Below are 12,615 nucleotides of genomic sequence, written 5' to 3'. Positions count from 1 at the left end.
GGAATACGTGGAGAGCTGGCGTGGGAAGTGCCTTGCTTGCCTCCAAATCCCCAGCGCCTATCACAGTGGCTGACTTGAACCAGGTGCCAATAATAGATCCCAGTTGAGTGAAAGAGCGCTGGTCAGAAAACACTGCCTTCCTCCATGCAGATGGGCCCTGGAGGCTGCAGCCCTGGGGCTCCTGACTTTGAGGTGCCACCAGGCAGAGCCCATCACTGGTGTAGGAGCAGGGGAGGGGATCCAGGGTACCTGGGATGCTGGCAAAAATCTCGCTGATCCCAATGAGCAGGTACTGAGGGATCTGCCACCAGATGGACAGTGGTGCCGCGTTGTACAGGACCTCCCCAATCTGCTGGGACACGGTTTGGTTGTGGTGGATGTAGTGTAAGCGCTCCATCTCCAGGACTCCTGGTGGAGGAGCAGAGGGGGATTATAGTCAGGCCTACCCCAGGCAGCTTAGCCCACAGCAGAGCTTGTACATGGCGGGGGTGGGGTGCTCATGAAGTAGCCAAAGATTAAGCAGCAGGCAAGGAAAAGAATCCTGGACTCGGGGTGGAGGAGGAGGCCAAGATGTGACCAGCTCTTCCCTTTTGGAGTTGGCTGCTAGAAGCTCCGAGCCGAGTTTTGCACTCATTAATAACTCTCATTAATGGAGAACCTGTTATGTGCTAGGCATTTACTATGCATCCTTGCTGGTGAAAAAAGTGAAACAGGTTAAGCAACCAGCCCACAGTCACACAGCTGATAAGTAGTCAGGGCTGGATTTGAGCTCTGGTATGTCTGGTTTCAAAGCTGGCCTACTTTCCACGATATCACATGATTTCTCTACTGCAGCGTCAAGTACTGCTGTAGTGTTTCTAACCTGGCTTTCAAATTTAATTATGTTATCTCCTTCTCCTGAGTTGCTTGGGAGATAGCTGTGCTCTAGTGGAATGAACATTGGACATGGAGTTGGGGGACCTGGGTTCCCAGCCTGGCTAGCTGTGTGACCTTGGGCAAATCACTTAACCTCTCTAGACTCAGTTCCCTTATGCAAGAAGCAGGAATAACATTCCCAGGATTATTGTGAGGATAAAATAGGACAAACTGCTTTAAGGATATAGCTGGAATAAAATCTAGTTGGGTTTTCACACTTTCAACACAATACCATTTATGGAGGTTTCATTTCTCCAGCTCACACTTGTGATCCAGGCACACTACTGAGTGCTTTACAGACTTCATCTCCTTTAATCCTCACAACAACCCCCATCAGACTGAGTTCCACGAGGGCAGAGCCCTGCTCAGGGCCCGAATGATACCTGTCCCTGTTTTAGAGACTTGGTCTCTAAAACAGGTGAGTTTAGAGACTCACCTGTTCCCCCTCAGAGACTCTAAGGAACTTCAGGGTTATAAAGTTACTAAGTAAAAAGGGTTCAGGTTTGTGCAATAGTGTGAAAGACTTCTTTAGCTGCCCCCTCACACCCCCACCCTCAACCCCCACGTTGTAACAAATGGCTCCAGATCCTTTTAAAACGAAGAAGGAAGAGAAATTTTTTTTAAGTCTTCTTTTGCCACTAAGTGGAAAATTCATTCAACACATTTATGGAGGGCCCACATGCATGTCATAGCAGTGAATAAAAAAGAATAACAATCCCTGCCTTCAAGGAACTTATAATTCACTGGGGAAAATATTTGTTCCTCTCTTGGCCTGAGGTTCCTCTTCTGCCAAAATGAGGGGCAGCTGGACTAGATAGGAGGGTCTCTTTCAGCTTGCACCTCTGGGAAGCCAACACTGACGCCCACTGGGAGAGGCTGAACTTGGCCCAGGCTACCACTTCAGCATCAGCCCATGGTGGAACAGACTTCCCCAAGCCCAAAGTTCAGCCCCCTGCCCTACACCCCTCTGCACACCTGCCACAATGACGGAGGTAAAACCAAAGAACATCCCCAGAGCCATCTTCTGCAGAGCAGACGGAAGCAGCTTGCACCGCAGCAGTAAAGGGTCGATCAAGCGGTCCTTCAGAGGGACCAGAATCAGCACCACCACGACGTTGGCCAGGAGAAGCCAGGCTTCTGGGATCTGGGCAGGAGGAAGTCAAGAGAGGCAGGCTAGCAGAGTGGAAGGAGCCTGGCTGCAGTCAGGAGACCTGGACTCTAGACTGGCCCTGAGTGACCCAGGGGTCCAGCTCCTTCCCCCTCTCTGGAACTCACGTTCCTCAGCTGTGTAGCCAGGGAGTGGGATTATATAGAGATGGCAGATAGGTTCCTCTTGTATTCTAACTTTTATCAGTTGGTAGTGGCTGATTATGGAACATTTATGGGCTCAGCATAAAAAAAGTCATGATTGACGAGTGATGTCTGCCATAGGCAAGGAAATGGAGTACAATGGCAAATTTCTCATTTATCTGCCAGCTCTGTAGATCATTCATTTCTTGAGTCTCTGAAATGCCAAGGAACTGGTTTAGAAAGCTCTGGGAAAGGCAGAGATCTAGGTATCTAAGAGTCCCAGAGAAACGGGGGACAAGGAAGAGTTGAAAAGGGACCTGAGTGTGCTTAATCTGAGGCTGCAGACTCAGCAGCGAGGCCTGCTTCAGAGCGGCAGCATGGTGGTGTGCAGCCGGCCTGAATTCCTTCAAGCAGGTGAGCATCTTGGCAGGATCCCTGCACTGTGACACAAGTTCTCCCACCCTCCAGGTGCTTTTCCTGTATCCCGAGGTTGCCTTGCAGCCAGGAAAGGGGAGTGTGAAGGCAGTTTCATTTCCTCCTCTTCTCAGAGGAAGCAGCTACCTGGCCTGAACTGGGTGCTGAACACATGCTTTATCTCTCACCGTATAGCTGCTGCCCTGGGCTCTCAGGGCCATGGAGATGTTGGACGGGTTGGCTGGGAAAATGTTTGGGATGTGGAGGTGAAGACCCTGCAGGACATAGGTGGACTGCATCTGCCAAGAGAGACGGAGATGAGCCTGGAACAGAACTGGCCGTGCCCCCTCCCAGCTCCCAGGTGGTATTCCTCAGCCAGAGCACAGGGCAGCTGGGCAGCTGTCCCTTCGCCCAGTCTCAGGGAGACAGTCACCTTCCCACCCTCCTTTCTCCTACATAGCTGGGCTGAGCAGGGAGCTTCCTGCGCTCTGCTCTCAGGCCTGTAGGCAGGCCTTATCCCAGAGCCCAGGCACAGCTGGTCTGACTCGTATTCGTGTCCCCAGGGCCCAGCACAGGGTAAGCATGGATAAATGTTTGTTGAAATGGCTGCCCCCACAGGGAGTTCTCATCTCACACTGAAATCAAGCTGAGTCCCACAGGTTGACACAAGCACTGCATAGACATGGACTTGCCGGAATGGCTCTGGACACAGCTGTAGGAGCAGGGCCCAGGGGCCACGTCCTATACCAGGCGTTGCCCCTTTAGTTGCTACATAATGGAGTAGGATCCAGGAGACTCCCACCGGAAGCGCCAGGGCAGGGGAGGGCATGTGGGCTGCTCAGGGCAGTAGCCATTTACCAACTGGTATGGAAAGAAGTCAGTATCTGATTGGTATGACTGAGAATCAGCCATGGACACCCTCCCACCACATGCCACTGTCTCATCATAGACATACTCTGTGTGCCCCTAAGTAGCAGGCTGGGAGCTCCAACAAATGTTCCTGTGAATGGGATATGAAAGGCAATGATCTTATGGCCTGGGGGCTAGCATTAAGCTGCTAGCCACCCTCCTAACAATCTCACACACACACACACACACACACACACAATCACTGACCTCCCCACTGGGAGTAATACAGTGAGTGGGAGGCAATAGTTCTCAACTCTGAGTATCAGTATCATCTGAAAAGTTTCTTTTTTTTTTTTTTGAGATGGAGTCTCGCTCTGTCGCCGAGACTGGAGTACAGTGGCCGGATCTCAGCTCACTGCAAGCTCCATCTCCCGGGTTTACGCCATTCTCCTGCCTCAGCCTCCCAAGTAGCTGGGACTACAGGCGCCCGCCACCACGCCCAGCTAGTTTTTTTGTATTTTTTAGTAGAGACGGGGTTTCACTGTGTTAGCCAGGATGGTCTCGATCTCCTGACCTCGTGATCCGCCCGTCTCAGCCTCCCAAAGTGCTGGGATTACAGGCTTGAGCCACTGCACCCGGCCTGAAAAGTTTTTTAAACTAGAGACTTCCCCAGCAATTCTGATTCAATAGCCTAGGGTTGGACTTGGAATCTGTTTTTAAAACCCAGCATATTTTTAAAAGCTCTGCCTGTGATTCTGAAGCACAGCCAGGTTGGGGAACCACTATTGCAAAGTACCCACTTTTGTGAGCTTGCCCCTGACCTGCCTGACGTGGGGTCTTGGGCAACTGACACACCCTCCCTAGGCCTCAGCTACCAAGTCGGCAAATCTGAATGCCGCAGAGCTGGAAAAGCCTCTTGTTTAAGCCACCCGTTGTACATGTGAGGAAACAGGCCCAGAGAGATGAGGTGACTTATTCAAGGACCTAGCCTGGCACAAAGCCATCCCAGTAATTCAATTCCCGCAGGTGGTATCTCAGGAGGAAGCCGTCTCCAGAGTTCCTCTTGCCACACCACCCGAGGGAGTTGGATTGCTGAGATGGCTTTGTGCCAGGCCCCATGCTAGCTGGTACGGGGCAGCACCTCACTTTATTCCCAGACTTTCCCGCTTTCCACATGCCCTGGGCCTCTATGATGAGAACTGAAGCCATTCAGTTGGTGAGTGGGGAGCCAGGCCCCCAGAGAAAAAGGGGAGGGGTGCTCACCTGGAAGTAGACCATCCAGTAGGGCACCAGGGTCACCATGACGGGCAAGATCTTCACCAGCACCTGGAAGTTGGCGATATCCTCTTGTGGGGAAGCCCCAGGCTGGGGAGACCTCTGGTCAGGCAGCAGGCAGGCACCTTGATGGTCTCTGTGGGACCTCAGGGGCAGCAGATAAAACAGCAGTCAAGGCTTGGCTTGGTGGCTCATGCCTGTAATCCCAGCACTTTGGGAGGCTAAGGCGGGTGGATGACCTGAGGTCAGGAGTTCAAGACCAGTCTGGCCAACATGGTGAAACCCTGTCTCTACTAAAAATACAAAAAGTAGCCAGGCTGTTTTGGTGTGCACCTGTAGTCCCAGCTGCTTGGGAGGCTGAGACAGGAGAATTTCTTGAACCTGGAAGATGGACGTTGCAGTGAGCCAAGATTGTGCCACTGCGCTCCAGCCTGGGCAACAGAGCCAGACTCCCTCTCAAAAAACAAGCAAGCAAACAAACAAACACAGCAGCCATAAACTTCCCCACCACCTCGGCACTGTTTTCACTCCCACCATCACCCCCTAATTTAATCCTCCTCTCAGTATCAGCATGTCTCTGAAATCAGTACCCTCATTTCCTCCACCCCACCTTCACCATCATCACCACCATTGCCAAAGCTAGCATCCTTACTATCATCACCTTTTTTTTTTTTTTTTTTTTTTTTTTTGAGACGGAGTCTCGCTCTGCCGCCCGGGCTGGAGTGCAGTGGCCGGATCTCAGCTCACTGCAAGCTCCGCCTCCCGGGTTCACGCCATTCTCCTGCCTCAGCCTCCCGAGTAGCTGGGACTACAGGCGCCCGCCACCACGCCCGGCTAGATTTTTGTATTTTTTTTTTAGTAGAGACGGGGTTTCACCGTGTTAGCCAGGATGGTCTCGATCTCCTGACCTCGTGATCCGCCCGTCTCGGCCTCCCAAAGTGCTGGGATTACAGGCTTGAGCCACCGCGCCCGGCCTATCATCACCTTTAGTAAGGTGGCTGCTGTCAGCAGAATCATCCTCTCCACAGAGTTTCCATTCCCATCACCATCACTCTTTTTCAGTGTTGGCACCACCACTGCCAATATTATTCTATCCTCTCTTTTGTTGCAAAGGTGCCTAGCCAAGACTCATTCCACTCTAGAGCTGTGGCCCCTCCAGGTCCTGAGGGAAGTAAGACCAGAGACTGTGGAAAACAGTCTGAAGGGATTTTTTGGCTTGTAGCACCAATTTGCCACAGGAACCAGGGGAGTCCCAGTCCAAGCCTGACTGAGAGAGAGAGAGACGCTGTTACAGATTTGATACAACAAAATTCCCCCCACTTGCTGTCCCAAGTCCATCCTCCTCAACAGTCAACATGACAACCCTCTCCTTCCACAATAAGGCATAGAGAGTGGAGAGGTGGGGGTAGAGGAAACATCAGTAGGTGACAGGATTGATCAATCACTGCTGCAACCTTTACCCTTTGCCCTTTGTCCTGAGAGCTTTCTGACCTCTTTTTGTCCAAGAGCCTTGCATTGTTCTTTGAGATTCCAAAAGGGACAATACTAGTGTGGTCATCTCCAAAGATAGTCACTGTCAACTCCACCCTTCCCAGCGTGTGCTGCCATTTTGCCACCAACAGGTAGAGTTTACTTTTCCTGCCATTGTTTCCCTGCTGGCCCTGTGATGGCTTTGACCTGTTAGAATGAAGCAGAAGTGGTGGTCTGGGACTTCAACGCCTCTTAAGGGCATTAAGAAGACCCATAACTTCTGCTTTCTTCCCTCTTCTGCATTCTTGGAATGCTGCCTCCTCTTGCAACCCTCACAAGATGCTGTGAGAAGTTCAAGCCACAAGGTAAAACCACATGAAGGGGAAATCTAGGTGCTCTGGTCCACATAGTCCCAGCTGAGTTCCCAGCCAACAGCCCACATTGACTGCCAGCCATGTAAGTGAGCAGACGCAGATGTTCCAGCCCTTTCCAGGTTCCAAATGACTGCAACCCCAGTGCCATCATGAGAAACAGAACTGCCCTACTGAGCCCAATCACTCAGAACTGGGAGAGGAGATAACGAGGTCATTTAAATCAGTAAGATCCGGTGTGGTTTGTTAGGCAGTGATAGATCATGAAAACCACCACACTTCTTGGCTCCCGACAACTTACAAACCTCTAGCAATATGCCAGATTGGGGAAAGCATGTTCTTCACCTTTTTCATCTAGATCCTATTGACAGGAGCTGTAACTGGTTGCAAGGTCTGGAGACAGATTTGCTTAGCGTAAGTAGACAGTTAATTTAGGAAGGCGAGGAGCAAAAGGAAGCCATGGGACCTAAGGTCATTCAGAAACTTCCTCCCTTGGATGTCAGCTAATGGGGAGGGAGCGAGTTTGGTCGATTTCCTAAGACGCTGTGATGGTTAATAATAGGGTAATGTGGAATTATTCACATTATATCCCAACAGCCTTCACTGGAACCACCATCCCTCATCCCCTCCTTTAATGCCATTGTCATTTCCATTGCCAATGTTTGTGTCTTCAGTATAGATACCAACGCCATCATCCTTATCCTTACTACCATCTTCACTGTCGAGACCCCGATCATCATCACACTTCCTTTTTTTTCTTTTTTCTTTCTTTCTTTTTTTTTTTTTTCTGTTCTGTCACCCAGGCTGGAGTGCAGTGGCACCATCATGGCTCACTCCAGCCTCAATCTCCTGGACTCAATTGATCCTTCTATGTCAGCCTCCCGAGTAGCTGAGACCACAGGCACATGCCACCACACCCCACTCATTTTTGTATTTTTTTTGTAAAGATGAGTTTTCACCACGTTGCCCAGGCTGGCCTCAAATCCCGGGCTCAAGAGAGCCGCCAGCTTCAGCCTCCCAAAGTGCTTAGAGAGATAGCCACTGCCCCCCAGCCCCATCCTCACACATTCTATACGTAGATGGCCACCAATAATAGCACCACCACCACCACCACTACCTTGACCTCCGTCCTCAGTCACAGTGGGCAGCTCTGGCCCACTGGAGAGCAGATCATCATAAAAAGCTATCACTGTAGCTGAACCAGAATATCTGCAATCCAGACCATCCCTCCCCAGAAGCAGTCTAACGCTTCTCCAAGCTTGGAGGCTCCTGGCACCCAGAGCCCCTCCTTACCTGGCCAAGTGTCGTTGCCACAGCTGGGGGCAGCAGTTTTGGAGAGCGAGCTTAAGCATAGAGGACACTTGGCTGCCCATGGGGGGCTTGGTGACGAAGACGGGGGTGGCAAAGAGGAAGATGAAAAATGCCAGGCCCACACAGCCCACAGGGATGCTGTAGCCCAGCAGGAAACTGATGTTCTGCTGAATAAAAGCCACCACCAGCAGCGACAGCACAGCACCCAGGTTGATGCTCCAGTAAAACCAGTTGAAGAAGCGGCGGGTGGCGTCGCGGCCGAGATCCATCACCTGCCATTCAGGAAGGGTTGAGAGTGAGGGCCAAAGGGGTTCGGGGCACTCTCTGTACCCTAACCCTCCCTCCTACAGAGATACTTCTTGGGGTCAGTGGGTGGTGGGCGTTCCGACACTTTCCTAGTCTCTGATCACTAAATAGACACTCAGTAAATATTTGCTGAATGAATGAATGAATCCTCTTGGGAGTCACTTGCTAAAGATCAGGACATTTGGCCCAGCTGCTTTTGCACACCCATGACACACATTGCTTTTTTATTGTTGCAGAGGAACACATACAACAGATGTCTCGGATGCCACTTGTTCATTTCTGGTTGATTTATCCCTTTGTCTTTGACTGAGCAACCTACACTATTCATTACTTCTATAATCAGAAAAAAGCCCATAAAGATCTCAGTTTTGTTGCACATTATTAAAAATGTTGTATGCATATTACTGGAAGAACAGAAGTCTGAGTGAGAATTTCCTCTGCGATTCAGAGAGGCAAGCAGAGAAACCTATTGTGACCCATCCTTTCACCCAATTTTTGTCCCTCTGATATGTGGCAGAGGTGGTCCCAGGCACAGCCCCAAGAGTGAGTTCTGGCCTGGTGAAAAAAGCATTTTTTTTCAGGCCTCCCAGCAAGGGTAGATGGGCTGAAAATCTTTACCCAGGATTTGGATCAATCAGCAACAGCCAGGCCCCAGGCCCCTTCTGGTCTGTTGGCTCCAGTCAGCTGCACTGGCTGCTCCCAAATCTCCCAGACCCAGGTCCCAGATTCTGACTCAGCAGATCTGGGACAGGACCTGGGTATCTGCATTTTTAAAAAAAGCAGTGAGGAGTAGGGGCCATTTCAATGGAGAGAATACATGCTTCTCTACATTGCTAAACCAGTCACCCTTTCGATACCCCTGCAAATCTCAGGATCCATGACTGTCTTTCACCTAGAGATTTATATTTCCACTAGCTGGGGCGATTTTGTCAAACTTTACTTTCTATAGTTGCACTGAGGAAAATATAAGTATTTATTTTTCCTTTTTCAAAAGTAAAATTATAGTCCACACGGATGCACTTAAAACCACATTCCATTGGAGATTCTGGGGGTCCTCTTGGCAATGGGGAGGGAGGGGCGTGCCAGCTCCCTGATCATTCTCGCTCTAGACTTTCAAGTAGAATATTGAATAGGTCCCATTAGAAGCAGCCACTTCCATTTATTAATTGGAAGTAAATGAATATGACTATTGTAACTCTAAGGGGGAAGACCAGGCAGCCCATTCAGGATATAAATGAGTTCTTTTAGAATGAGCAGACACTTTGTCGAGAGTGATGGATGGCCCTTTCTGAAATCAGCAAGTGTGTGAAACACGCAGCTCCTGGGGTATAGCTATTGCCAGATGGTGCCAGTCCCACCCACCCCCACATCCCCCCTCTGACTGCCCCCCTGAATTCTGCAGCAGCTTCCTGCCTGTTGTGAAGTACCCACTCTTGTTAACCCATACGCTGTCTACAGTGCAGCCAGAGCCATTTTTGAAGACCTCAAATCCAGTGATGTGCATTCCTGCCTCAAACCATTTCGGTGTTTCTGCACTGTCCTAGGGATCAGGTCCCGACTTCATGAGGCAGCCTTGCAGCCTGCCTTTGCTCCACCCAAAGTTCATGCCCAGCCAAGGGGAGAATGTACAGGAGCTTCTATCACTGTTGGTGCCACAGGAGGCTCTGCTCAGTGGCCTGGTCTCCAGAAGATCAATTCTGCCACAGGAGGTACTGGATGGGTGAGGCTCTCTGGAGGTCAACAGGGTCAAGGACACAGGTTAAGGGTACTGGGTTGGGGGTGCTAGTGGGATATCAACGAAATAACAGGATTAAAGGAAGATGAGAGATTCCCATTGACAAATATTGGGGGTCTCTAAGTCTGAAGGAATGTCAACAACAAGTAAGAAATGGCCAGGGTTGGCCAGTCACAGTGGCTCACGCTTGTAATCTCAGCACTTTGAGAGGCTGAGACAGGTGGATCACCTGAGGTCAGGAGTCAAGACCAGCCTGGCCAACATGGCAAAACCACATCTCTACTAAAAAAATACAAAAATTAGCCAGTGTGGTGGTGGGCATCTATAATCCCAGCTACTTGGGAGACTGAGGCAGGGAGAATTGCTTGAACCCGGGAGGCGGAGGTTGCAGAGAGCTGAGATTGCACCACTGCACTCCAGCCTGGGCAACAGAGCGAGACTCCATCTCAAAAAAAAAAAAAAAAGATAGAAAGAAAAAGAAATGGCCAGGGTTGTCCTGGGGGCATGAAGTCATCATCAACGGATCCTAAACAAGCTGGACAAGTGACTCCTTGCCAACGACACTGGAAACTGCTTAGGTGCTGAATTGTGGGTGCCAACTGGATGAAATGATCCTTTTGAAAAATGTCCCCTTTATGAGTATAATATATGCAATCAAACAACATTTGAAAAACTGAGACAGTTAAGAAGAAAGTGCAATTAGTCCAGTGGCCTGATCATACTACTGTGACAATGTTTCTCTCGTTTCCTTTCATGGACACCTCGTCTTTCCACATGGCTGCAGTCCTATCTGTATGCAGTCCTGCATCTGGCTTTTGCTCATATACACCATATGTAGTTATTTTAATAATATTACATTTTAGTCTAAAGTATTGTCTAATATCACACTGGGAACAGCTATCAAAATACAGCTGTGTTGTTGGGCATTTACTCATTCATTTAGCAAATAATTATTAAATTTCTTCTACGTGCTATGCTCTGTCCACGGGGGAATGGAGATAGGCTCAGAGGTTGAGCTAAGGGAGAAGACCAGGCAGCCCATTCGGGATATAAATGAGTTCTTGCCCATGTGCCTTCAGCTAGTGAAGGGCAGAGCTGGGATCTGAGCAAGTCGGCCTGACAACCTCCAGCACTGCTGGTAGGAAGAGGCTGGCTCCATCCTGCCCTGCCTGCACATCCCCACAACACACAGAGGAGGCTCATGGTGGGACCTGGAGTCCAGCTGCCCTTGCTCGGCGGCTTGACCCTCCATGTCACCTTGGACGAATTGATTAATGCCATGAAACCTCTCAGTGTCTTTCTCTGTAAAATGGGCATAATAATTCCTACCTCCTGGGTGGTGAAGAGTATTAAATCAGTTAAACAGTGAAAGTGCTTAGCATAGGGCCTACAAGTAGCTCAAAGAAGACCAACCCTTCTGGCGTGGTGGCTCACGCCTGTAATCCCAGTGCTTTGGGGGGCGGAGTCAGGTGGATCATCTGAGGTCAGGAGTTCGAGACCAACATGGTGAAACTCCATCTCTATTTAAAAAAAAAAAAAAAAATTAGCTGGGCATGGTAGCAGGCCCCTGTAATCCCAGCTACTTTGGAGGCTAAGGCAGGAGAATCGCTTGAACCCGGGAGGCTGAGGTTGCAGTGAGCTGAGATCGCGCCACTGCACTGCAGCCTGGGCAACAGAGTGAAACTCCGTCTCAAAAAATAAAACCAACCAACAAACAAAAATAACCATGGTTATTCCCACTGCGGTTGCCATCGGTTCCGCAAGGGCTAGCACCCCTCTTCTTTCAAATCAGGAAACTAGGCGCAGGCAGGGGACGTGGTTTGTCCCAGGTCACGCTGGGGGTCAGCCCTCCTTCCCTCCACACCCGCCGGAATCGGCCGGGGCAGGCCTCCTGCCACTCACCTGGTCGGCACCGAAGGAGGTGAGGTTGCTCCGGACGGAGCTGGCGGCCAGGGCGAGGAGCAGCAGCCCCGCGTAGAGGACGGGCGCGCAGTAGGGGCTGGGCGAGGCTCGCGGGCAGTCGGGCGAGGGGCAGGCGGGTCCCAGCGGCGACTCGGGCATCTCTCCGCAGAAGGAGCTGCGGCCGTCGGGGAAGGCGGTGGCAGGCAGCAGGCCCGAGGCGGCCAGGTAGAGCAGCAGGCTGAGCGCGACCGCGCGGTAGCGGCCCAGGTACACGTCGGCCAGCCAGCCGCCCACGGGCGCCAACAGGTAGGAGGCGCCCAGGAATACCAGCGCGGCGCGCGACGCCTGCTCGCCCGCCCAGTTGAAGTTGGTGCTGTTTAGGTAGAGCACGAGGTTGGCAGTGATGCCGAAGAAGGCGGCGCGCTCCAGCATCTCCACTAGCAGCACCGCCGCGCCCGCCGCCCGCCGCCACCGTCGAGGGCCCTGCACGCCGCGAGGCAGCAGCGGCCGGCGCTCCCCGGGCACGCGGGGCTGCTCCCGGGCGCGTGGCGCGGGCATCCTGGCTCCGGGCTGGGCCCCCCTCGGCTCTCCTCTCCCCGCCTCAGAGCCCTGCACTCCTGCCCGCGGGCCTCGGCCGTCTCCCCCACCCAACTGGCTGGCCCTCCTTTCTCACCGCTTTGGCCCACCCTTCCCTCCTGTCCCCTCTCCCTTTCTTGCCCTACCCTTCCTGTTCCTCCGCTCACTACCCGGACTCTACCACCTCCTCCCTAATTTTCA

The 12,615-nt window shown here is 51.6% G+C and overlaps 1 protein-coding gene across 1 annotated transcript in view; it reads right to left on the bottom strand.

Annotated features, from left to right (window-relative positions):
• The window catches only part of SLC15A3 (solute carrier family 15 member 3), a 14,732-nt gene extending 2,117 nt beyond the window's left edge, over positions 1-12,615 (bottom strand). Inside the window, exons 1-6 of the mRNA XM_033206573.1 lie at positions 11,839-12,615; positions 7,878-8,167; positions 4,732-4,879; positions 2,808-2,918; positions 1,891-2,059; positions 250-408 (exon numbers count right to left, since the gene is read on the bottom strand). Of these exons, the coding sequence (XP_033062464.1) occupies positions 250-408; positions 1,891-2,059; positions 2,808-2,918; positions 4,732-4,879; positions 7,878-8,167; positions 11,839-12,396 (1,435 nt within the window). The 5' untranslated portion in view covers positions 12,397-12,615. The remainder of the gene's footprint in view (positions 1-249; positions 409-1,890; positions 2,060-2,807; positions 2,919-4,731; positions 4,880-7,877; positions 8,168-11,838) is intronic.

Source organism: Trachypithecus francoisi, unplaced genomic scaffold (genome assembly GCF_009764315.1).
Source record: "Trachypithecus francoisi isolate TF-2019V2 unplaced genomic scaffold, Tfra_2.0 Lachesis_group8, whole genome shotgun sequence".
Lineage (NCBI taxonomy): Eukaryota > Metazoa > Chordata > Mammalia > Primates > Cercopithecidae > Trachypithecus > Trachypithecus francoisi.
This window is presented reverse-complemented; position numbering and strand designations above follow the sequence as displayed.